The 27,644-nt window shown below is 37.7% G+C and overlaps 1 protein-coding gene across 5 annotated transcripts in view; it reads right to left on the bottom strand.

Moving 5' to 3' along the window:
* Positions 1 to 247: 247 nt before the first annotated feature.
* The window catches only part of LOC309626117 (WD repeat-containing protein 89), a 116,292-nt gene continuing 88,895 nt past the window's right edge, over positions 248 to 27,644 (bottom strand). For 3 of the 5 annotated variants that reach the window (XM_082386566.1, XM_082386567.1, XM_082386569.1), the window contains one exon: positions 248 to 15,505. In XM_082386566.1, coding sequence (XP_082242692.1) covers positions 14,315 to 15,505 — 1,191 coding nt within the window. In that variant the 3' untranslated portion in view covers positions 248 to 14,314. Of the gene's footprint in view, positions 15,506 to 15,732; positions 15,856 to 18,075; positions 18,188 to 27,644 lie in introns of those variants that run through there. The other 2 variants (XM_082386570.1, XM_082386571.1) reach the window with 2 other exon arrangements.

Genomic DNA, 27,644 nt, shown 5'->3' with positions numbered 1-27,644 from the left:
GCCATCAAACAACTCCCCATTCCTCCCCGCCCTCAGCTCCTGGCAACCACCATTCTACTTTCTGTTTCCATGATTTTTGACTGTTCTAGATATCTCATATAAGAGGAATCATACAGTATTTGTCCTTTTGTGACTGGCTTATTTCACTCAGTATAATGTCCTCAAAGTTCATCCATGTTGTAGCATATGATGGGATTTTCTTCTTTTTTAAGGCTGAATAATATTCTATTGTGTGTTTATACCACATTTTCTTTATGCATTCATCTGTCCATGGACACTTGTGCTGCTTCCACCTCTTGGCAATTGTGTAATGCTGCAATGAACATAGAGGTGCAAATATCTCTTCAAAATCGTGCTTTCAATTCTTTTGGAATATATACCCCAAAGTGGACCACATGGTAATTCTACATTTAGTTTTTTAAGGAACCAGTTATCTTTTAAGCAAATAGCCCCATTCTCACGGACTCTCCTGCAACATGTTAAGAGGCGGCATATTGCCTTCCCTCTAATTAAATTGAAAATAGCAATCATGCTCATATACAAACATTACAGTATGTTTAAACTTCTTACTTAAGATGCATCAATTACAATGTTGGCAACTGTAGACACTTCCATTTCCTCCCATTCTCAGTTGACAAGCTGCTCTTCACTTTTAATACCCCTCCCCCACCAATTATCAGGGTCACTAGATCAGAAGATACATGATGGAAGGACCTATCTGTTTTGTCCAATACTGTGCCTGAAGTAACTAATCCAGTCGCTGAAATAGAATAAGCACTCAAAAAAATGGATAAATGAATAAGTACATGAACAAAAGACCATGTTTCTGGGTATAGTTTGAAAAATTGAACTTAACCCCAGAAGTGGGTGTTGTCATTGATGAGAGAGAATAGTTTAGCACTTCTTGTTCCAGCAAGCAGGAAGTAGAACACAGATGGCAAAGAAACACTCAATGACATGAATTTTGCCAGAATGATGATAACATCCCTAGGATGAATTCAGACTAAATCTCTGCTGATAACGTAGGATCATACTAACCACAAGGATTTGGGGGGCTCAGAGAACCCTTGGAATTCTAAGGTCCTGCCAGATTGATGGGACAGTGCTCTAGGTAGGAAAAGCCAAGAGAGGGAGCTAATAGTGCAGGATTGTATTTCCCTTCTCTTCTGCCAGACAGCATGAGCCCTGGGTAGAGAGCATCAGAAGCAAAAGCATTGTCACCCCAAGTGGAAGATTCTCTGCTGGCCAGCTTGCTGTGCATTAGGCTGACTGATGCCCTCTATTGGGGACGGGGGTGTAGAAGCAAAGAGAGGATTAAACACACTGAGGGTAGTTATTATCTCAATGAGAAAGCAAGCTCTCCTGTTAAAGGCTGCTGTCCACATGTCTTTGGACTTAATATATAATCTTATGAAAGGAGAAATGGGATTACACTGTATCAATGAAAATTAAATTTAGACTTAAAAAATTACATGAATTTATAAAGGATATAGGCACTAGAACAAATTGCTCAGTGGAATCTGTGCTCTGCACATATCTGAAGAATGAATGAATTGTAGCTCTCTTCCATTTTAATGAGGAGATGGAATTCAAGAGAAAAGTATTTTCTAATAGGCATGTCTTTCCAAAGAGAGGAAAGACAAGGTTAAGTTGTTCAGTGATTTTGTGAAATTCTTTCCCATTCTCTTAGTTAAGAATTTAAATTCACACTAGCAAATCAATACAGTAAATAGTGGGACGTTTTATACACTGCTCTATAGAGGGGTCAGCATGGTTTAATGCAAAATCTGCTAAACTTGGGTCAAAAAGACTTGAGTTCTGATATTGGTATTGATTTGACCACTTTAGCCTTTCAGAGAATTATCAGTCCCCCTTGTCTACACTGCCAACAGAATGATACAAATCTCATCATTGTCACTCCCTAACATAAAATTCTTCATGGGCTCCCATCACCTATAGGGCAAATTCTGAACACCTCTGACTAGTACATCCCTTCATTATCTGACTCCTGCTTACCTAACCCATGTTAACTTACATCATTTGCCCCTCACTTCGTGACAGGCAACACTGAATGGTCCGTAGTTTCCTCAAGATACACCATAGTCGTTCAAGCTTCCTCTGCTTGAATACCTTCCTCTCTTCATTTACTTGGCAAACTTCTCAACATTCCTGTCCCTGCTTAAATGCCACTTTCCTCTGACTTTCCTCCTGGAATTCCTATATGTCCGCTGACCCTTATCTGTACCTCCACAATGACAATTGTATTATAATTAGTAATTTGCATCCCTGCCTCACCATTAGACTCTTCTCTTGCACCACACCTTTTACTTTTCTGACCGTAAAATTAATATACTTTTATCATATAAATTCAAACAAAGTGTAGAAAGTAAAATGGCCTCTCAAAACCCACTCCCAATGATAGCTCTTGATAACCAAAGAGCAGGAACCATACGTTTCCATCTTTGAATTTTCAGAACATAACAGTGCCTGGCACATAAGAGGCCTCTCTAAGTAGTGTTGAATGAATCCATAAAATGAAGATGGCATAACTGGCTATACCAGCCAATAGAGTGAGGGAATCAGGCGGGATAATAAATGTGAAAGTTCTTCGAAGACTGTAAAACATTGTGCAAGCACAAATTTTTGTGATCAGTGACTAATGGCCGTGGGCCTCACTTTGTCTGACTTCTGCTACCTGACAAATTCGGTTCCAGAGACGACGACGATGATGATGTTGACGGCTAACACTTATCGAGGACTTTTCTTGTCCCAAGTACTATGCTAAGTGCTTCACCCATATTAATTCATTTAATTCTTATAACAAACCCAAAAGGTAAAGGCTATTAATTGCTCCATTTTTTTCAGATGAGGAAGCCAAGGCACAGGAGGTTATGTAACTTGCCCCCCAAATCCACAGAAGCAATAATTAACACAGCCAGGACTTAAACGCAGGCAATCTGACATCTGAGTCCACACTCTTAACCACACAGATCACATTACTGCCTCCTACAGACAACCGTGAGGATGTCACCAGTTTTCAGAACAGAAGCCACTTCGTAAATACAGTCTAGTTTAATCAATGAGGAGGCTACTGGAACCAAAAAACAAATAAACAAGAAGACTGAAGCTAAATGAATGCAGCATTGCCCCCAGGCTAGGGACTAAAGACAGAGGGTAGAAAACTCACAAACCTGCTGTTAACTAGAAACGAAAAGCTAAAAACTAAGCAGGAAGTTTTTACAAAGCAATCTTGCAAATGTTCTGAATGTCACAGATGAGCATGAGCCTTTAGAAGAGCTTCTGAACGTGCACAATTGCAGGATGAGTCAACGGCGAGGCCCTGAACTGGCACTGAGGAACACTTCTCCAGAAGAGTAATATTAACAACTTCACTTACTATCTACCGGTGTTGAGGCTAGGAAACAGGCTCAGGGAAACACAGTCCTCAGAATTAAAACAGTGACAAATCAAGACATAAGAGATGCGATGAGCCATCTGTGGAGGTAACTCACCCTAAGAAATGTTTCGTGAATGTGTTTGCAGAGAAACTCAGGAAGACCGGAGTCCGATGCTCATGACTAAAATTAACCACGTATTTTATGCTTCTGCGTCTGTCCACATGTTGTTCCTTCTGCCCATTTTATCTTCTGTTGCTCTTTTCTCCCCTTTCTCCAGTCTATCGGGTAAACTATTTTTCTTTCAAAATACAGTCCAGGCATCATCTATTCTCAACCTGCGCCTGAGAACAGAATGAATCATATTCCCATCCCTCCTACTTGTGCACTGTGTACATCGTATTATTATTATTAGAGACTCTATATCATCTAGCACCTTGCAGGCCCTGTGAGGACAGAGACCAAATCTCTTTCTCCAGCATCATCTACTACAGTGCCCAGTCCAATAGATATTTATCCTAACTGATCAACTGAATCGGCCAGGAGAGGGGAGGAGGGTTATATCTCCTCTAAGGGTGGTGCATCAGGATCTTTTGGCAGGGGTCTGGGGGCGGGGAGTGAGGAGGGGTTTGCAGGATTGGCATATTAATATTGTAATAGGTTTAGGGGCAGTATCAGAATCTACATGAGCCATGAGATTTTTATGTTTACTGAGAGAGAATCCCAGTTGTTTTTGTTTGTTTTGTTTTGAATGAGAAAGAGTGGTTTAATAGGGAGATAAATGTGTAAACTGAAATATCAAGTTGCTATAAAAGTATACACAAGATTAAGAACCAGTATAAAGCAAAGGAAGGATTAACTCCCCAGGTGGGGATCAGAAAAAGTTTCAGAGAGAAGGAAATGATTAATCTGGGGCTTAAGGACAAATACAAGTTTGCCAAATAAACCTCTAGGCAGAGGGAACAACCTTACCAAAGCATGGAAATAGTATAACATTATAAATATTACTTTGCACTCACTCTAAGAGCTGATAGTGCTCTAAGAGCTTTGACATATATCAGTTCACATAATGTTTTGAACAATCTTAAAAACTTTATACAATGTTATCAGTTAGGTTCCACTGCTTACAACAGAGACCTAAAATAACAGTGGCTTAAGCAGTAGTTTAATGGTTCCTTTCTCCACAAAACCTCACGGTCCCAGGCTCCTTTTAGCCAACTACTCTAGAAGCTAGTTGTGGCCTTCATCCTCCTGGTCCAAGATGTTGGCTAGAGCTCCAGCCATCATATCCACATTCCAGATGGCAGGAGAGAGCACAGGGAACTCAATGGTCATTTTATGGAGGGTCTACATACATCTCATTAACCCAAAATAGTCTTTTTTTTTTTTTTTTTTTGGCCATACCATGTGGTTTATGGGATCTCAGTTCCCTAACCAGGGATTGAACCCAGGCCATGGCAGTGAAAGCCCAGAATCCTAACTACTAGGCTACCAGGGAACTCCCACCCCCACATAGTCTTATAACCACAAACAGTTGCAGAATACTCTGGAGAATATAATCTTTATTCTGGGCATTACATCCCCACCTGAAATGTGGAGGTTCCATAAGTATGGAAAGGGAGAACAGATAATGGGAGACAATTAGCAGGTTCTGTCACATACTCATCTTTATTTTTCAGATAACAAAACTGATGCAAAGTGTGGTTGCATTATTTTCATGGTGTATTCAGGGATTTCAAGTAATTTCTTTTGGTTTATGCATAAGGTGTAAGAGTGGGAAGAATGAAGGGTGATAAGGCTGCAAAGTCGTATGATTTTAATTCTGACACTTCACGTGATCAAAAAGATAATGGGCAGTGAAAAGCACAAAACCCAGGCAGCACTAAAGTGCAGAAGACATAACGTGTGAGTAATCTCAAAGCCAGACAATTGAGAGCTGGTTTGTGGATCTGAGAGATGGATTTACTAATGAGTCAGTAATTGAATAATAAATTAATTCAATATGATATTACTGATTGCAGTGGCAGAAGTTTACATAAACTTTGTGAAAAAGACAACAAAAATCATCTGGCACATTTTTCAATTTTTCTTTTAATTTTTTTTTTGAAGTATAGTTGATTTACAATGTTGTGTCAGTTTCTGGTGTACATCAAAGTGATTCAGTTATACATATATATTCTTTTTCATATTCTCTTCCATTATAGTTTATTACAGAGTATTGATTATAGTTCCCTGTGCTATACAGTTGGACTTTATCTATTTTATTTTTTTACTTTAATATTTTTAAAATATTTACTTTATTTATTTTTAGCTGCGGCACGCAGGATCTTTGTTGAGGAGTGCGGGATCTTTCCTTGCGGCATGCGGGCTCTTCATTGTGGTGCGCAGACTTCTCTCTAGTTGTGGCGTGCGGGTTTTCTCTTGTCTAGTTGTGGTGTGCAGGCTCCAGGGTGCGTGGGCTCTGTAGTTTGCAGAATGTGGGCTCTAGTTGAGGCGCAGGAGCTCAATAGTTGTGGCACACACACTTAGTTGCCCTGTGGCATGTAGGATCTTAGTTCCCTGACCAGGGATCAAACTCGCGTCCCCTGCATCGCAAGGTGGATTCTTTATCACTGGACCACCAGGGAAGTCCCTGTTTATCTATTTTATATATAGTAGTTTTCCTTTCAATTTTTTAAATGTCTACCTCTCTTCTAAATAATAGTCCAATAAAGATATAATAGATATATAGACATAATAGTTTGCATTTAATGCATGTTGATCATTACAACAGTGCAAGTTAATCATCTCACAAATATCTTTTTTTTTTAACATCTTTACTGGAGTATAATTGCTTTACAATGGTGTGTTACTTTCTGCTTTATAACAAAGTGAATCAGCTATATATATATACATATATCCCCATATCTCCTCCCTCCCACCCTCCCTATCCCACCACTCTAGGTGGTCACAAAGCACTGAGCTGATCTCCCTGTGCTATGCGGCTGCTTCCCACTAGCTATCTATTTTACATTTGGTAGTGTATATATGTCCATGCCACTCTCTCACTTCGTCCCAGCTTACCCTTCCTCCTCCCCGTGTCCTCAAGTCCATTCTCTACATCTGCGTCTTTATTCCTGTCCTGCCCCTAGGTTCTTCAGAACCATTTTTTTTCCCTCACAAATATCTTACATTTATTTATTTGAGTCAATGATAAAATGAAAAATATTCTGAAGTAACACATACACATAACTGAAGTAATCAGTACCTGTAGAAGAACTATTCATCAACTCCAACCTACTTTTCCATACCCTTCTCTGAACCCCTGTGCTTCAGAGGAGCATATGTTATCTCCAAAACCATAGGCAGTGAATCATGATTGGGCCAGTTGGTGGTGATTGTATTTCTCTGGCTAGTGACTATTTTTGGCTTGGGCACATAATGAAATTTCAGCCAATGACACTTGCTGCACGGCTTCTCAGAAAGTGTGTGTAATCGTTAATAAAAAGAATCAGGGCTTCCCTGGTGGCACAGTGGTTGAGAATCTGCCTGCCAATGCAGGGGACACGGGTTCGAGCCCTGGTCTGGGAAGATCCCACATGCCGCGGAGCAACTAGGCCCGTGAGCCACAATTACTGAGCCTGCGCATCTGGAGCCTGTGCTCCGCAACGAGAGAGGCCGCGATAGTGAGAGGCCCGCGCACCGCAATGAAGAGTGGCCCCCACTTGCCGCAACTAGAGAAAGCCCTCGCACAGAAACGAAGACCCAACACAGCCATAAATAAATCGATAGATAGATAGATAGATAGATAGATAGATAGATAGATAGATAAACCCAAAGTTTAAAAAAAAAAAAGAATCACAAGCAAATGTCTCCATTAAACATTGTTGAGGGTACTTCCCTGGTGGTGCACTGGTTAAGAATCCGCCTGCCAATGCAGAGGACACGGGTTCGAGCCCTGGTCCAGGAAGATCCCACATGCCGTGGAGCAGCTAAGCCCATGTGCCACAACTACTGAGCCTGCGCTCTAGAGCCCATGAGCCACAACTACTGAAGCCTGCCCGCCTAGAGCCCGTGCTCCGCAACAAGAGAAGCCACTGTAATGAGAAGCCTGCACACTGCAACAAAGAGTAGCCCCCACTCGCCGCAACTAGAGAAAGCCCGCGTGCAGCAACGAAGACCCAATGCAGCCAAAAAGAAAGAAAGAAATTTATATATTAAAAAAAAAAAACTTTTGTTGAGTATGGATGTGCTCATTGGCTGATTGTAGTCATCTTGTGAACTTGAACCTGACAAGATGAAAACTGGCAGAGCAGAAAAACGGAAAGAATTTGAATTCTTGCTAACAACCAGCCCTGGGAATGCTTCACTTCCGAACTTATGCAAGGTAATATGTTCCTTATTTGGTTAATTTGAACTGAGCTGTTATTTGCAGCCAGAAGTATCCTGATATTCTACCAGAAGGTATGCATATAACAAAACTCAAAGAACAACAAATACAGCAGTCTCCTATCCTTTCTTTTCTGCCTTTCTTCTCCAGAGGGAACCACTTTCAACTCTTCTGTTTTGGCAGGTGATTTACTTACATACTTCTAAAAAATATGCTTATATGGCTATTTTCTTGATTTATCCATAGAAAGAATGCTGACTTTTTACTATGGAAAAGGAAAGCTAAGCATTTGCACACCCCTTTCACTTTCCTTCTTTGCTCTCAATATAGTTTTGCAACTTTTGATTAAATCAATATTGTCCTTACACTATGACTACATAAATATTATTCACCCCTGGGTCAAGCAGTATACTACAATTCCATTTCTTTTCTCATACAATTTTTTCCCCCTTGGAGTTAAAAATTATCCCCCGCCTCTTCATTTGCATGGTTTTCCATGTGCCTATGATTAGTTCTCAAACTCTCCAGTGGGGTTGTAATATCCCTTCAAAGTGATTTTCTTTTCTTTCCTATTAAAATTATTGTCTTATCTCTCTCTCCTTCCTCTCTCAGTCTCCCTTCCTCTTTTATTTCTAAACCCACTTCCATTCCCTTCTCTCCATATACCAGGCAACCACCCTAAGGTGATTAACATGTATAATTGTCTGTATATTCTTGCAAAATGTGAATTGCTTTTTGTATATTTTAAACGTATATAAATGGTTTTCCCCACACATGTATTCAATTTCTTACTATTTTCATTTGGTACTATATTTTTATGATCAAGCCATATGGCTTAAGTATATCTAGTCTGTGGTTTGTAAGTATTGCAGAGTACTTCATTGTGTACATCCACCACATTTTTACCTGTCTCTCAAGGATGGATATCCAGGTTGTCTCCAACCCCATGACATCACAAATAATGACCGACAACGGACCTGTATGCAAATATCTTTGGGATATCACACCAAGCAGTGTCATTCCTAGGTCAGAGGGTAGATGAACACATATGTTTTTGCTCTCCAGAATAGCTGTATCTGTGTGTCTACACTGCCATCAGCAGTGCATGAGGGTTCCTATATGCCCACATGTCTCCAATATCTTGGTATCATTTAATTTCCTAACTTTTGTAATTCTAAAAGATACAAGGTGATTATTTTGTTTTCATTTTTCTAATTACTACGGAGTTTGATGATTTCTTTGGTTTCTTCTGAAATTTGCCTTTTCATATTCATTGCTCATTTTTCCATTGGTATTGTTTTCCCTTATTGATTTGCAGAATTCCTTCTATAGTCTACATTTAATCACTCATTGATTTCAAGTATCTTTTCTCCCATTCTGTCATTTATGTATAGATGTTCTGTGACCAGAAATGCTTAATTTTGATATAATCAGATTTCTTTTTTGTCTTATACTTTATACTTTTGAAGTTTAAGAAGCCAGTTGCCACCCTCTAGGTTAGAGATATTCTCCCATGCTTCCTTGTAAATTTATAGTTATAACCTTTTATCATTTAATTCTATCATTTAAGGAATCTAGTTTTATTTTTCTCTATATAGCGAGCTAGTATCCTCAAAACCACTTAATAAAAAACTCTCCTTTTCTATTATGTCACCTCTACAAATATTAAGTTGCCATATATCCATGCTGTCTCTGAGCTCTATTCATTTGCATTGTTCTATGGCCATTATCAGTTCTTACTGCTATGAGTTTGTGGAATATCTTAATATCTGATAGGGAAAATCCCCCTTTCTAAAGTTTACTTAGTTATTTGTGGACCTCATTCTTCCACACAAATTTTAAAGTAAGTTTGGATTCCTCAAAAAATTCAACTGGAATTTGGTTGGGATTAATTTTTAAGATTAAATTTAGAATGTTCACTTTTTTAATATTGTCATCTCACTGGAAGCATGGAATGTTTCTTAGATCATTTTCTATGTCTTTATTGGAATTTTAGAGTTTTCTCCAAATAGATCTCTTATATTCTTGGTTAATTCCTTGATAGTTTTTAACTTTTGCTGTTGTGAAATGATGTTTGGATTTTTATAGGCTTTCTTCTGGCAACTTTGCTGAACCTCTTTATAGGTCAAATAATTTGTTGATTGTTGGATTTTTTCAGGTATTTATCTTTTGCAAAGGAGAGTTTTTTTCCCCTCTTCTCTTACAATCCTTACATATTATAGTTTTTTTTAAATCTTTCCTTATGGTATTAGACAGAATCCATACTATGATAGGCTTACCCATTGTCTTGGTCTTGAAGGAAATGCATTTAATCTAATAACATTTCTCCACTAAGAATAACATTTAGTTTAGATTTTTTATATATAAACCTTAACCAAGTTAAAAAATTATTCCATTGCTGGCTTGATGCTGTATTTTTCATAAATAGGTGTGAAACCTTACCATATGCTTTTCTATACCAATTAAGATAATCATGCTTTTTTTCCTTTTTTGTCCATTATTCTAATAGATTTTCTGATGTGGAGTCATCCTGGTATTCCTGAGATAAATCCTATTTGGTGACGTATTTTAAAATACACCATTGGATTTTGTAGCTAGTATTTTTAACTGTGAATATATATTCATAAACAAAATGGGCCTTTTTTCTTCATTTTCATCTGGTTTTGAAATCAACATTAGCCTTAAATTCTATTTTGTCAATAATTAAGATTGCAATCTGGGCTTTTGGGTTCATATTTGTCTGGTATATACTTTTTTCTTTTTTTGGCAAGAGCTTTATTCAGATATGGTTCACATACCATATAATTCATCTATTTAAAGTGTACAATTCAATGGTTTTTAATATGCTCAGAGTTGTGCAACCATAACCACAATCAATTTTAGTATATTTTCATCACCCCCAAAAGAAATCCTATACACTTTAGCTATCATTCACACCCTCTCATTTCCCCGCCACCTCCCAGCCCTAGGCAACCACTATATATATATATATATATATATATATATATATATATGTTCTCTTTATAGATTTGACTATTCTGAACATTTGATGTAGATGGACTCATACAACATATGGTCTTTTGTGGCTATTTTTAGTTAGCATGTTTTCAAGATTCATCTAAGCTGTAGCTTGTATTAGTACTTCATGCCTTTTTATGGATGAATAATATTCCATTGTACGTATATACTTTTACCCATTCATCAGTTGATGGGACATTTGGATTTCCACCTTTTGGTTATTATGACTACTGTTATGAACATTCATGTACAAGTTTCTGTGTGGACTGTTTTCAACACTCTTCAGCATATACTTAGGAGTGGAACTGCTGTTATCAAATAGCAACTGTTTAATCGTTTGAGGAATTGCCAGACTGCAACTATACGATTTTACATTCCTAACAGCAGTATATGAAGCTTTCTATTTCTCTACACCCTCACCAATATTTTTTTATTATACCCACCCTAGTGGGTGTGAAATGGTATCTCATTGTGGTTTCAATTTGCATTTCCCTAATGACTAATGATGTTAAACATCTTTTTTTGTGTTTACTGACCATTTGTATATCTTCTTTGGAGAGATGTCTATTCAGATACTTTGACCAGTCAAAAAATTGGTGTCTTACTATTTTTTTAACAGATTTGTTTTTTCTTTTCCTTTTTTTTTTTTTTTTTTTCTGGCGGCGCCACATGTGGGATCTTAGTTCCCCGACCAGGGAATGAACTTGCACACCCCGCAGTGGAAGCATGGAGTCCCAACCACTGGACCGCCAGGGAAGTCCTTGGGTGGTCTTATTACTGAGTGGCAAGTTTTTTTTTATTTTTTTTAAATAAGTTCTGGATACAAGTTCTTATCTATTATTTGCAAATATTTTCTACCATTCTGTGGGTTGGTATGCCTTTCCTCATCCTTTTATTTTTTTAACTTATGCCTTTAAGTGAATCTTATTTATTGCTTTTCTTTTATTTTTTAATCTTTTAAAAACTTTTCTTTCTAAAGGTTTTCACTTAAAAATTTTCAATATAGGATCTCCTGTAATTGGTGAGCTTAATCCGCTTATACCATTTTCCCCATGGTCAAATGCATTGGGTAACCTGTCAGTTCATTTTTCTCCCTGGACATCTCCCTCCCCATAGCTCATCCTCCTCCAGTCTGGACTGAATATTGTGGGCCTGCTGCAAATGTTATCCTGCCACTATACTGGGATGGGGCACTGATTTCTGGTATCTCTTGCCTCCCTTGACTTACTCCCTTATTTTTTGTGGACTACATCCTCCAATAGACTTTTTATTTATTTTTTCCTAGATGAGCCTTTTTTTTTTTTGCCATAATTAACAACAATTTATTTTGCAAGTGTTCCTATTTAAGTTTTGGTTTTTTCCATTTCTTGGCATTGAGTTTGGCTAGCAACGAATACTGTTAGCGAAATAAATTTGGTTCCTGAGTTTCAGAGAGCAAGAAGGAAGTGTTCACTTAGCAAGGGATGTGTCAAAAAAATTTATTGTAATCCTAGTTTAGATTGAATAGTTTGAATCTACTGTAATCTTCATGAATTTGGAGAGCATAAGTTCAGATAGCAGGAATTTGTCCTCAGAACTTTGAAGGCATTGATCTACCATTTTTTGTTATCCAGATTTGCTGAGTCTAATGCGGATGTTATTCTTGTTCCTACGTGATTGTTTTTTACCCTCTCTTTGAAAACTTTTAAGATTTTCTCTTTATTCTTAGAGTTCTAAAACTTCACAGTCCTATGCCTTGGTGTGGGTCTTTTTCATTCATTACACTTGACACCCTTGTTGGGCCTTTCAACCTAAAGACTGAAGTTCTGGGATAGCCTCCTATGTTATTTCATTTTAATAATCCCTTCCCATCCCTTAAAAAAAAATGTTTTTTTCACTTTCTAACACCATCAGTCTGATATTAGACCCCTCCTGCGGCCTTTATCTTTTCTCTCACTTTCTGTCTCTTTCAGAGGTATTTCCTCACTTGCATCTTACAGCTCTAATAATTACTTTTGAATTTGAAATATTTTTAAGAGCCCTGCTGTTTTATAACTCCTGTTGCATTTCCTGTTATTGCATAAATGCAGTGTCTCTGAAAGTCTTTTTTTACCAACTTTTCCCACTTACAACATAGTCAGCATTGTCTCATATCCTAAATATCTTGAAAACATGGTTTTTCATTTTAAACAGTCCTCTATCAAAAGTTCAAAATGTATCAAAGATTTTAAGCAGCATGAGGCATTATCAAATCTGTGTTTTCGATGTTCAGTCTAGAAGTAGTAGGGAGAATGAATTGGAGCAGATTAGAGACAGAGTCTGTAATCTGGCAGAGAAATGATGAAAGTCTTATCTAAGGCAGTAGTGGCGGGGGGTAAAGGCAAAAGAACAGGCTGACAGATTTTAGGAGGTGGAATGGCACAGGACTTGGTGATTGACTGGTTAAGGGAAAAAGGAAAAGTACTATATTACCCTCAGGTTTATGGTTTGGACAATACCAAGAATAGCTGAATTTCTCCAAATAAGAAACATGTATTTTTAATATATTTAATATAACAACAACTTACCTGTTGTTCAGTCTCATTTGAGTTAAGCTAAATCATATCTAAATATAAGTTACAAATGTTCTATAGAAAAATAAAAATTTCCCCCAGTGCTACAGTCTCAGAGATAAGATACCAAACCTTTAGAGGGATGAACTTTTTAATTAAGATTCTTTAGAGAAATATTTAAAAGGAAGGATGGATAAATTAGCAGTAAACAAAAATTCAAGTTTAAAATTATGGATGGATAAAACACTATAGAAGAAAATTTTATCACAAAATATTGGAATATTTTGAAATAAAAAGTCATTCTACTATTATAAATACTTTTGTTTTTGTATATTCACTTTGAGTCTCAAAAAGAATTTTGCAAGGTAATTTCCTTTTCATCAGTGAAACACCTGTTTACTGTTTAACCAACAATATTAAAGTGTGGATGCAAATATTTACTAAATATACTTTTCTCAAATAAATGCAAATCACTATTTCTGAAAAGGTTTAATTCTATTTAAACTCATTAGAATATTTATATTTAAATATGCCAGTGTAATCTATACGTATTAAGCAAGTAGGAGCTTCTCGAATGAAGAAACAGTCTGACTTGGTTTTATAAATAATGAAGATGATTTAAAATGTAAAAACTTGAGCTTAAAAAACACAGCCCAAACCACCTGTTTTTTAAAGTCACACCAGCCATCTACTTCTAAAAAGCCCTTATCAAAGCTATTTCTTCAAATTCAACATTTACTAATTCAACAGATGGGTTTTTAAAATGAGGAATGTAATTTTACTTTCAACTCACTGATTATATACTCAAATGGCGGCTTAAAAAAAATAATTTTAGAATACACAAAGACCTGAATTAAACCATTCTCAACATTTTTTCAGGACTGTTTGCTAACTGGCTTGCTTTTATTTACATATGAGCTTTAAACACGTCTACAACAGGTAGTACACAGAAATAATTATTTGCAACTATAAAACCTGTCAAGTAAACTCCCAATGTAACATCACTGCTTTTTCCTTCTCTTGTAAGAATCATTACTATGAACTCGGACTCGCTGGTACACAGAGGATGCTATTTTCATGCTGTCTTTCTTTGTAAGCCTCTTCTCTACTGCTCCAGGTTTCCAAAGTAACAGCTGTGCATCTTCTCCTCCAGTTAGCAAAGAATCATCCTGCATATTCCAACAGAAAGACCGGACTGTAGCAGCATGCCCTCCCTGAAGGCTGGTCACATGGACCAATCCTGATGTAGTACAGCTCATTATGTGAATAATTCCTGTGTTTGTTCCTCCAACTACAAACAATTTGTCCGTCTTTTCATGATATAGGCCGCCAATCAAATAGTCCAAAATCCCTTCTTTCACATTAATTACTTCTCTGACATCCGGGATGTTCAAACATGTAATTGGTTCATCAGTATCCAGATGATTAAGATCCCACCAACAAAATCCTTCATCATGTGTCATGCAGTAAATCTGTTTATAATCTTTCCCAGACCAACCAATATAGCTTACTGATGAAACTGAGTTATAGGTTGTAACCACTGCATCTTCTTCGTTATCAACAGTAATATCAAATACATTTACCAGGCCGTCAGTTGAACCTGAGACTACCATGTTGGGATTGCTGGGATGGAAACATACTTGAGTGATATCATCACTATGTGTCTCTGAATATGCACCAAGTGGGTCTTTAGTAGTAGACAAATCCTGAGAATTAATTCTTGCATCCCAAAATACCAACAATGCATCATCATCAACTTTTTCTGTACCAGCACAAATGACATGATCATTACAGCTGATATCAAAACTGATAAAAATATTGGAAGGGTAACCCTTGAACAGCTGGACAGGTTTCTCACTGGCTAATCGAGCATCCCAACATTTTACAGTGCCATCAGTGCATGAGGAATACACGCTGTCACAGGAATTTGCAAACTTGACTCCATTAAGTCCAGGATATCCTCTAAATTCTCGTAGTACATTTAATCTTTCTTTATCATATATTCTGATTGATCCATTAGAACATAAGACAGCAACCAAGCTTCCTTTTTCTGCTTGTACAGTCTTTGATGTGTCTATGCCAAGCAGATAAGTAGGCTCTTTAGTTTCTGAGGAACGTTTAACAATGTTCAAATTAGCAAATTGTTCCTCAATCTTCTCCATATCAGGAGTGCATCCAAGGGTAGTAAAAATCTGTAATAAAAACAAAAATTAAAATTAAACCCAAAGCGTCTCTACATTGTGATTAAATCAAGAACATTTCCCTCTGAGAGCTGGCACAAAACAACAGAACTAAAATCTAATATTTTAATCATTTCCCTACCATGATGTAACTAAAACTCAGTTGCCTACTTCTAATTCAATCACTTTTTATGTACTGAATCTACTGCCAGTAAGAGAATTTTAAAACATGTACATACCTTGCTTAGTAATTCCTTTCAGCTCAAACCTAATAATTGGTCCTACGCACAGTCCTCAGCATTAGCCAGGATCTCCACTTTGAGATCTTCACCTGGCCCCAGCTGCCCTAACAACTATAGAATCTAAACATAGATGTGTTAGCAGAAAAATGGTCCCTCAAAGATGTTCATGCCATGGGGCTTCCCTGGTGGCACAGTGGTTGAGAATCTGCCTGCCAATGCAGGGGACACAGGTTCGATCCCTGGTCCGGGAAGATTCCACATGCCGTGGAGCAACTAAACCCGTGCACCACAACTACTGAGCCTGCGCTCTAGAGCCCGTGAGCCACAATTACTGAGCCCGTGTTCTGCAACTACTGAAGCCCGCGCACCTAGAGCCCGTGCTCCACAACGAGAGAGACCACTGCAATGAGAAGCCCACGCACTGCAACAAAGAGTAGCCCCCGCTTGCCACAACTAGAGAAAGCCCACGGGCAGCAACAAAGACCCAACACAGCCAAAAATAAATAAATTCATAAAAAAAAAAAGATGTTCATGCCTTAATCCCAGGAACCTATGAATATGTTAGGTCACATGGCAAAGAGGAATTGAGGTTGTAAATGGAATTAAGGTTCCTAATCAGTTGACCTTAAAATAGGGAGATTATTCTAGATTATCTGGGTGGGCCCAAAGTAATCACCAGTGCCCTTAAAAGTACTGATAGAAGAAGCAGGCAGAATATGAGAGTCAGAGGGAGATGTTACTATGGAAGAAAGGTTCAGAGAGATACATTGCTGGTTTGGGCAAAGGAGGCCAGTAATTGGGTGGCCTCTAGAAAGCGGAAAAGGCAAGGAAACAGCCTCCTTTAGAGCTTCCACGTGAAAGTGCAGCCCTGCTAACCCCCTGATTTTAGCCCATTGAGACCCATTTTGGACTTCTGACCTCTAGAGTTATAATAAATTTATGTTGTTTTGAGCCACCAAGTTTGCAGTTATTTGTTACAGCAGCAATAAAAAACTAATAGAGATACCCAGTAGGAGTTCTGGAGATGTGCTTCTCAGGCAGTAGCAGCTTGTAAATGTTGGAGATGCAATTTGAACTTAGGCATTCTGGCTTCAGGGACTGTGCTCTTAACCACCACGCTAGATTGCCTCTCAATGGTAGGTTGTATACAGAACAAGTTCAAGGCCAGAAAAATATGCATGCCTAGTGACTTTATCACAAACTTTTCTATCTTGCTTTCACCAATGAATATACTAGCCTGCCTCACAAATTCACATTTTCATTAAGATGAACTGCTTTTCTTTCTGTTGCTTTAGTGATAGCTTTTTAACCGCCTGTCTTTTCATCTTTACAAGGAGAAATGAATACTAATTCAAGAGTTGTTAGAAGGATTAACTGAAATAACGTGTCTGGCATACCATGACACACATTCAACAAATGTTATGTAAAAATGACCAGTATTACCATTATCAATACCACTAACACCACATGGGGGAGAATTTGGATCTATCAGAGTGGCTCCAAACAAAACAACTAAACCAAAAGGCAAAAAATATTAAAAAGTTGCATTGGGGTTCAAAAAAAGAATAAGCATCCTCTCCAACTTTAAATTTTGACTATTTAAAAACTTACAAAAGTTGAAAGAATAGTACAATGAATACACACACATATAGCCTTTCACCTCCGAGGTTCAACAACTTGCTTTCTTCTATCTCTATAAGCACACACACACACATTTTTTGATGAACTATTTGAAAGTTAACTGCAGACAAAATATCACTTCATTTCTAAATACTTTAACACAGAGCACCTCCCCGATCTTTTGTTTTCTTAACACTGAATTTTTTTAAAAGTCCAGGCCAGTTGTTTGGTAATATGTCCCATATTCCGGATTTTTCTAATTGTTTCCTCCTCATGATTAGATTCCAGTTTAATATTGTTATCAGGGATAAAATTTAGGTGACGCTGGGTACTTTTTTTTTTGGCTGCATTGGGTCTTCATTGCTGCGTGCGGGCTTTCTCTAGTTGCAGCGAGCGGGGGCTACTCTTCGTTGCGGTGTGTGGGCTTCTCATTGCGGTGGGTTCTCTTGTTGCAGTGCACAGGCTCTAGGCATGTGGGCTTCAGTAGTTGCAGCATGTGGGCTCAGTAGTTGTGGCTCATGGGTTCTAGAGCGCAGGCTCAAATTGTGGCGCATGGGCTTAGTTGCTCTGCAGCATGTGGGATCTTCCCGGGCCAGGGATTGAACCCGTGTCCCCTGCATTGGCAGGCGGATTCTTAACCACTGTGCCACCAGGGAAGCCCTGGGTACTTCTTATTGCATCACATCATAGAGACTCAGAATAACAAGTTTGATCACTTACTTAAATTCTTCTTGTTGCTCAAACTGTCCCCAACTTGACCACTGAGAAACTCCTCAGGCAGCCAGCTTCTGTGTGCTTTTGATTTGTCATTATCACAATTAGTATGTAAGCCCTAAATGGAACAACTCTGTATAAGAATAAGTCTGAAAATGGTGAGCATCCTTCAAGTATTCAGAGACTAAATGACCATTTATCTCCACAGCATAACTGTCGGTTTTACAACCAGATAGGCTAAAACGGCCTTCTCTCCTTAAACATGTCATGCTTGCTTCTGTCTCAGGACTGTAGCAATAGCTGCTCCTCTGCCTGGAATACTTTCTGTACCTTTTTTGTGTGAGTAACTCCTTCCTGTTATTCAGGTCTCAATATGTTACCTCCCCAGAGAGACCTTCCCTGATCAACCAACCTAAAGTAGCCTGTCACCCCCCTATCATACTGCCTATTTTATTAATTAAAAAATTAAAAATGTTTAATTATGAAATATTTCAAATATACAAAGAAGTGTAGAAAAAAGGAAACAGACACCCAAGTACTGTACATATTACCCACATTTAACATTCTGCCATATTTGCCTCAGTTTTTTTTTTAATATTTTACTATTTTTTTTAAATTTTATTTATTTATTTATTTATGGCTGTGTTGGGTCTTCGTTTCTGTGCGAGGGCTTTCTCTAGTTGTGGCGAGTGGGGGCCACTCTTCATCACGGTGAGCAGGCCTCTCACTATCGCGGCCTCTCTTGCTGCGGAGCACAGGCTCCAGACGTGCAGGCTCAGTAATTGTGGATCACGGGCCCAGTTGCTCCGTGGCATGTGGGATCTTCCCAGACCAGGGCTCGAACCCGTGTCCCCTGCATTGGCAGGCAGATTCTCAACCACTGTGCCACCAGGGAAGCCCAACCTCAGTTTTTTATTTAAAGAAATGAAACCTTATAGACACAACTCCTATGATTAAGAAATTTTTTAAATGGCATCACAGTTGTATGTATCTTTGTTGCAATTTGCTCTTTTCACTCAGTATTTTTTAAAAACCTGATTTTACTGGTGAGGTAAACTTATTACCTGACTCTTTCTTGCTTTTTTGTTATCAATATGATTATTGAATAAATGAGTGAATAATTGATTCAACTTTCACGCATTAAGAGCTGAAGAGTTCCAGGAGAAACAGAATAAATCTAAAATGATATTGCATGTGTCTGTGTGTCTGCAGGGGGAGCTGTGCTTATGGAAATTAGTAAAATAATGGCATTCTTTAGCAGTACTTTAAATAAAGTACAAAAAGGAAATATAGAAAAAGACTTTATATTTGTGAAAAAAAAATTATTTAACTCAATTTTTTTTTACTACAAGCTCTTCAAATACATCCTAAAATGTGTGTTCACTTAAGAGTGTACTGCCTATACACTTCAAGGAAAAATCCTTTTTAATTCCAGATAAAAACAACTGCCCATTCTTGAAATACTAGTCAAAGTGTTAATGAGATTACAAAAGAAACAATTCTTTGCTACGGCTTCATATTGATCTCTGCATATGAAATATCAGGTTTTAAACAATAAGGAAGTTTAATGTGACTTTTAAGCTAATCGTAAGTTATAGGACTATGACTATGCACTGCTACCCCCAAGCAGGAGAGTAGTGCGGTACTCCTTCCCTCCAGTGTTGCCTGGAGAGTCCGTTTCACAGTGGAACAGTCCCCTGCGAGGATTCTGGGGATTGATGAGGCAGGCAGAGTGGGCCCAGATGGAACGCTACAACAAACTAACACTTTTAAAACAGCAGTAATGGTAACAATCTCAATGGTTGTCCACCTGACACACTGTTTAAATGCAGCATAGTACTTCAAAAAAAAGAAAGATAGATGTTAGAAGGTAGGTAGCTCCTATAACACTCTCATGCTCTAGAGTTTATATTCATTCGTCCATAGATACAAATAGTAAAATAGTTTAATCTCTTAGGGAAAAGATGAAAATCTCTGGCTTATGCTTTAACACATTACTATGCAAGTGAATCATATTTGAAATAGAACTTCCAAGGCTACATAGTTAATTTTAATTTTATATACTAATGGATCATTCTAAAATGATGAATAAACCCTTTTACTTCTATGTATGCCCTTCTCTGTGTTTTCTTTGTATGACCCACTTCCCAGTCCTCAAGATAAGCCATAGGCTCTCTTTTCTTCTCACTTGACACTCTCACAAGGCAACCTCATTGACATTCATGTTTTCAAGTGCCACCTAAGTGCCAATGAGCTCATCTATTTACAAGTCCATATTTCCAAGTATCTACTAGCCATTTCTCCTTGAACATGTCCCACTACACCTCAAAGTAAAACTGATTATTTATGCCCCCACCAACCTTCTCCTTAAAAACAAAATGAAAATATGCTTCTCAATGTTCTCCATGTTGGTCAATGGTATTGGCACCATGACAACACTCTGATCCACCCAGTTATCTAAGCCAGAACCTCTGGGGAATATCCAGCTCTCCTACTCAGGGCTCTCTTCCAATCCATTTCTTTTTTCTTTTTTTTTTTTTTTTAACATCTTTATTGGAGTATAATTGCTTTACAATGGAGTGTTAGTTTCTGCTTTATAACAAAGTGAATCAGCTATACGTATACATATATCCTCATATCTCCTCCCTCTTGCATCTCCCTCCCACCCTCCCTATCCCACCCCTCTCGGTGGTCACAAAGCACCGAGCTTATCTCCCTTCCAATCCATTTCTAAATCTCACTTTTGCTGAAGGCTACTAAGGGCATACTGAACTATAAGGTTCAATCTATTTCTGTAGATCAAAACAATACTGACAACTTCATATAGTTCAACCTAACAAAAACATATAAAGAGAACAAATAAGATTATCCATAATTTTAATCTTTTCTCTATTTATTTCTGTTAGATGCATAAAAGGAAGCTTAGTTAGCATTCTAGATCTCAACAGGCTAGTGAGAGCTGAGGATGTAGAGTGAGCCTTTCTTATATCAATACACACACACACACACACACACACACACACACACACACACAAATGAAAGAGGGGACAAAAAGAGAGGGACAGAAAAGAGTACTAAAGCAAACAGTAGGGAGGAGAAAAGAAGAGAAATGAAGATAAGCCAAAAGAGAACAGCAGAGAAAAGAGAAAGGAATGGATGGAGTTACCGCCACTACCTGTTGGATCATATTGCAGTTCTTACTTTCCCAACACTGACATGAGACAAGGAGAAGAGGTCCAGATAAAGGAAGTTTTAGTAGAGTCTAAAGCTATGTTGGTTCACTTGGTTAAAGAGTTTTCATTAAAAAAAATTCCTTGTCCTTGAGTTAGTAGATGTAGCAAGCAACCATAACCCAATTTAAATACTGGCCTAACTGTTCTGAAAAAATTACTAATATCTCATCTTGACCCACCTGGTACAGATCAGGAAATAGCAGACCCCCAGCAGTGCCCTGGCATTGAGCCACCACTGCTGTTGTGGTCTTTACTGGGATACAGAATTCTCGTGTCTGAATATAATGCAGTAGCTGGAAGATGTTTAGAAAGACACCCTAGGGGCTTCCCTGGTGGCGCAGTGGTTGAGAATCTGCCTGCCAATGCAGGGGACACGGGTTCGAGCCGTGGTCTGGGAAGATACCACATGCCGCGGAGCAACTGGGCCCGTGAGCCACAATTACTGAGCCTGCGCGTCTGGAGCCTGTGCTCCGCAACAAGAGAGGCCGCGATAGTGAGAGGCCCGCGCACCGCGATGAAGAGTGGCCCCCGCTTGCCGCAACTAGAGAAAGCCCTCGCACAGAAACGAAGACACAACACAGCCATAAATAAATAAATAAATAAATTAAAAAAAAAAAAAAAAAGAAAGACACCCTAAAACAAACACCTTAGGGTAAGCTTCAAGGGGGTGAAAATATTAACTTCTTGGTGAACTGCCATCTTGAAACACACTAGAAGGGAAATGCTGACTCATCTCTAATCTGAAGAACTGTCCTTAGGTAATTAAGAGTTAGTTACTTGATAAGAAAATCCCTAAACATAAGTATTTCTTTTGTGGCTTTTGCCTTAGTAAAATTTAAGTTATCTTTATCAATCAAAATATTCTTTCATTTTACTTCCTATTAAAATAAACCCAATAAAATGTTATTTCTCTATATAAAGTACATCTTAAATACATCTAGCTGCAACTAGGTGTTGCTCTTATTCCTGAATTGGCCAAGTTTGAATATGAAATCTGAAGGACAGCCTAGGTAGCTTAAATCATTCCACGATGGAAGAGGAAGTAGCTTTCTTTCTCATTTAAACAAGATGAAAAAATGTATCAAACGAAAACACACATTTTATACCTATTTAGAAACTATTGATTACAAAAGGCACTGTACTAAAAGTCTTTGGCATATTACTTTGTAGGAAGTCAGAAATGAGCAGTATCCTTAGAAATATATTTCTATCTTTCAGGTATGAATAAATTTCATCATACTTGAAAGATCTGACAGCATAAGCAACAAACACTATTACATTTTCACTACTAAAGAATAAGAGTTGTATTTGAACTGTATGTTGGATAAAGGACTAGTTTTCTTTCGAAACAATTTATCAGACTTGGGTCAGAAAAACTAATTCCCCACAGCTGAAACTTAATACTGCCCACTGACCGCAAGGAACTAGCTCTGATGATTGCACAATGCAGAGATTCGGCTAATGTCCCCAATGCAGGGAGAAGCTAAATGGGAAAACTCATTCAGGAATGGGCTCTAATAACTTCACAATACAATAACGCTAACATATCTATCAAACTGGGCTAGGATGATTGAGTCTCACAAAGAAGAAAAACTCATAACTGGAGTTCAACAAATGCTAGGCGGTGTGCTAGAAACTTATTGATACGTCTAATTTTTTTACCCTAATCATTTAACCCTATCAGACAGGTATTATTATCACCATTTTACAGAGGAAATTGAAGTTCAGAGAAACTGAGTAACTTGCCAATACTCTCATAGGTAATAACAGAGGGAGTTTGATTTGAAACCCAAATTGTAACTTTAAAACCTGTGAACCTATGTTCATTTCAATTCTATGCTATTCCTCTTCCACTTAAGTACTAAAATATTATTGTCAACTTTAATTAAGGAATATGCCTATTAGGCTTTGAGAGGAAGAATTACATATTAATTCTACATATAAGCAGAGGAGAAAGAAAGGGAGCAGGATGGGGGCTTCCCTGGTGGCACAGTGGTTAAGAATCCGCCTGCCAATGCAGGGGACAGAGGTTCGAGCCCTGGTCCAGGAAGATCCCACATGCCGCCGAGTAACTAAGCCCGTGCGCCACAACTACTGAGCCTGCGTGCCACAACTACTGGAGCCCACGTGCCTAGAGCCCATGCTCCGCAACAAGAGAAGCCACCACAAAGAGAAGCCCCATGCACTGCAACGAAGAGTAGCCCCCACTCGCCACAACTAGAGAAAGCCCACGCACAGCAACGAAGACCCAATGCAGCCAAAAATAAATAAATAAAATAAATAAATTTATTAAAAAAAAAAAAAAAGGGAGCAGGATGATTGAAAAAACACACAAACACAGAAAAAGGTTACAGTAAGCAGCCATCACTTTTAATTTTTTGGTGTCCCATTTTTTATTATGGAGTTTGTATGGAATCAAGAATAGTAAAAGAAACCCCTATGCAACCCATTATCCACCACGAACAATTACATTCCTCAAAAGTTATTATTAACAGTGGAGGTGTCAAACATATATCATATTTTATTTGAAGGGTAATTACGAAACCATAGAGGACATCTAGTATGATGGAACCCCTCCAACTCACCCCTCTTCCCCCTCCATGTGGCATCAACATTGTTTCAGTTGCCTGTAGCACCAGGGATGGATCCTGATTAACCTAATCACAGTAATGCCATCCTTTTTAACCAGTAATTGGTTCAGAAACCATACATTTTTGCCAGTCCACGCATGTATTCCCCTCCTAACTACAATTTGTTCACATGTAGAACGCTAATTCTAAAGGGTACCCAATCCGACTGATGGAAAGAACTTTAATTCCATGTGTATGAGATTCAACATTTTCTGACTATTTAAGTCAATTTGCAGTGGAGTTTTTGTTAATGCAGCCAGAACCAGCCTAACTAATCAGAGATAATCAAATAAAGTCTTGGGTGTTATCACCAAGTACTGACTTAATGTAAGAAGCTCCTACAAATAAAGATTTAGGGAACATACTTTAAAAAGTCAAATTTCATTCATATTAAAGATGGGGACTTTGATCTTTTGTTCCCTTTAGAACATTCTATCCTCTCCCCTTTCCCACCTATTCCAAAAAATAGGATACACAAAGGAATTGTCAGAAGACTATAAAAAAACCTATGCTCAGTAATAATGGTAGGATCCCTGATTCTAAAGACATCAACAAAACAAAAAAACAAACAAACCTCTGAAATGATACAATATTTTAAAACTTAATATAAAACTCTATCTGGTAAGTTTCTGTGTATTTTACAAATTTATCTATATTTTTGAATTTCTAAAATAGTCCCATGGCTCAAAATTCAAAAGGTTCCAAAACTAATGTCTTAGAACATTTCTGTCCTCAAGCCCCTTTCTTCTCCCAGCAGGCGTCAAATGTTACCAGTTTCTTATGAATATTTTCAGAGATTGTCAATTTGGAAATAATGCAGTGAAGTAATTTTCAGCTTGTCAATAATCTGTCAGTGTGGTACAATAAAAAAGCTATACGTTTAAGAATAAAACATACTAATTTCAAGCCCTTGTTCTACCACAAACTAGCAAAGTCATCTTTGTACAAATTAACCTAAACTCTGTAAGCCTCAGTTTCTTCATCTTTAAAATGGGGACAGAAATGGACATACTTGATATTGAGCGCCTTTTATAGCCAAGTACAGTGCTAAATGCTGGAGATTCAGATGAGAAACATACTTGTTGTCTTCAAGAAGTTAGGAGAAAGACCAGTAAACAATTACACTATAGGGTGATGGTACAAGGACAGAGATAATCACAGGATGACACAGGAACACAAAGCAGAAGGATATAGTGGGCATAATTCTTGGCATAAAGAAAATAAGCAAATATTGATTTCCTTTCTTTCTAATAACTTCATTTGATTTGCCTTATTTCATTGCACATTCACATTTTAAAAAATACCATTCTACAGCTTTTAAAAAATGAAAGCATTCTGTTACTTTTATATTAAAACTATTTTTAAAAAATGAACCAATATGCAAAATTTCATGAACATGAATATCAAACCAGCAACTCTCAATTCTGAATAAACCACTGACATATCAAATTGTGTGGGTGCTTTTTAAGATTTCATTTTTCATTTTTTAATGAAAAATACATTTCTAAAGAGCAAATGAACTTCAGTATGTTTTAGAAGATGATATAGTTTCACTGAAGTGAAACAAGTTCTCAGTGAACTTCTCCAAAATTCTTATCTTTTAGTTAGGTACCGATCAGAAAGGCTTACGATCTACCCTATTAAAAATACCCTTGACACAGGAGCCAAGATCTCCCACTGGTCACTCTAGACCAGTTTGAGCAAAAAAGCAACCAAACAATAAAATAAACACCCATGAATCCATACTGATAAAAATAAATGACTGAGTAAGTAAATAAATGAGGGAGAAGGGACATATCTTCCTTATAGAAAAATTCCAGCTAATATAAGCAGAAACAACCTCCTCCAGGAGGTGGAGCTCAGTTCTCCTCTTCTGGAGTATAGGCTGGACTTAATTACTTGCTTCCAAAGAACAGAGTATTGAAAGAGTAAAAGATAGTAAATTCAACTAGAGAAAATCAGAAGACACCTCCTTAACCAACTGATCAAGGTCAGCATCTTTGGTGGTAAGTCATGTTGATGTCACTTGCCCTCCGATGTGATGTGATGAGAAAGATAGTTTACTTCTGTGGCATTCGTCTCAAAAATTCATAACCCCAGCCTAATCTTGAGAAAACGTCAAACAACTTCAATTGAGGGACAATCTACAAATACCTGGCTAGTACTCTTCAAGTTTCAAAGTCGTGTTAGCAGAGCATTTGGAAGCAGTAGCTGCTAATGTCTAATGTCATGTGCTAGTGGCAAGGTCAGTGGCAAATGGGAAAAATCTAATGTTAGCTACAAAAGTTCTATACTGGACATTAAAGAACAGTCCCTCATATGCACTACCAACATGTCCTAGAGAAATCAATACCTTGGGATAAAAAGCATGCATTGGTTTAACTTCAGCAGAACATTTCTAAGAAAACTTTTATATCAAAAATTTAGAGAAATTTGTGTGTGTATTTTAAACTGACACATAATTGGCCTTAAAATAATCTATCAAAGAACCATTTGTTTTAAACTGGGCAGAAGTGCTGCATATTTAGTGGAAGGTATGCTAAACTGACATCTGCTACAATTTCAACGCAATTTTAAATATCATATTCATTAATGACTGAGACAATGTCTTTGTAAATTAATCCTGGTTAGCGAGCCTGAATATGCTATTCTTGTTCACACGAATGTTCAAGATACTGGTTGCAGCAACATATGGCATTTCATGCATTAAAATACACTAAAATTCTTAGGGAGAGCACAGTTTTTAAAGTGCAGGAAATTGTTACCAAGGAAAAGAGGGAGGGGGTGGGAAGGAATGACACACACACACTCTCTCATGCAGTATGAGATTATCCTTCAGGTTCCAGATATAACATTCAAAGTATCTCTTAAAAAACAAAGACATTTTTCTCAATAACATCTTGAGGTATCCAGTTTCTCAAGTAAATCTTTTACCCCAAAGTCACCCTTTATAGTAAGTCTATGAATACCCAGCTTCTTTCAACAAGAACAATGAACTGTCTTTGCCTTTCCAAAACAACCAGCTGGTTAACCAAACAGAGAAGAAACCAAACTTCTTCAGTCACCAGATGTCTTAATTTGGAACAGATAGTAGCAATGTGGAATAATCCAATTCTTGAATTGGTACTCTATGTTTACTACTCCTTTTTCTAATTCTCAATAGATGCTTTTAAAAATTAAGCAAACGCTCTCTGTAATAACTGCAAAAAAAAGGAAGGGGGAGGGGGAATTAAAAGAGTAATGACCTATAATAGAATGATGTTAACATTATCAAAGAACAATCCACTTGAATATTATGTTATAGTTAGAAACTGATAAGCATTATCATTAAATCCCTGGGACTTCCCTGATGGTCCAGTGGCTAAGACTCCATGCTCCCAATGCAGGGGGCCCAGGTTTGATCCCCGGTCAGGGAACTAGATCCCACATGCAGCAACTAAAGATCTCGCATACCACAACTAACACCTGGCACAGCCAAATAAATAAATATTTTTAAAAATCATTAAATCCCTATTCAATAATTTAGAAACGATTCTCGAATGGCTAACATGACAGGCCTAAAACACACTGGATTTAGCAAAGTCCCCGCTCTCAACAAAGAGCAGTGGGGAGACAGACAGATATACAGACAAATAACTAATTATCATAATGAAAATAGTGATAAGTATTATAAAAAATAATATTGGGTAAGGCAAGAAATGGGGCAAGAATA

The sequence above is a fragment of the Balaenoptera borealis genome, assembly GCF_965194805.1.
Source record: "Balaenoptera borealis genome assembly, chromosome: 3".
NCBI classification, from domain to species: Eukaryota; Metazoa; Chordata; class Mammalia; order Artiodactyla; family Balaenopteridae; genus Balaenoptera; species Balaenoptera borealis.
The sequence above is the reverse complement of the archived record's forward strand: the minus strand, read 5'-3'. Positions and strand labels throughout refer to the sequence as shown.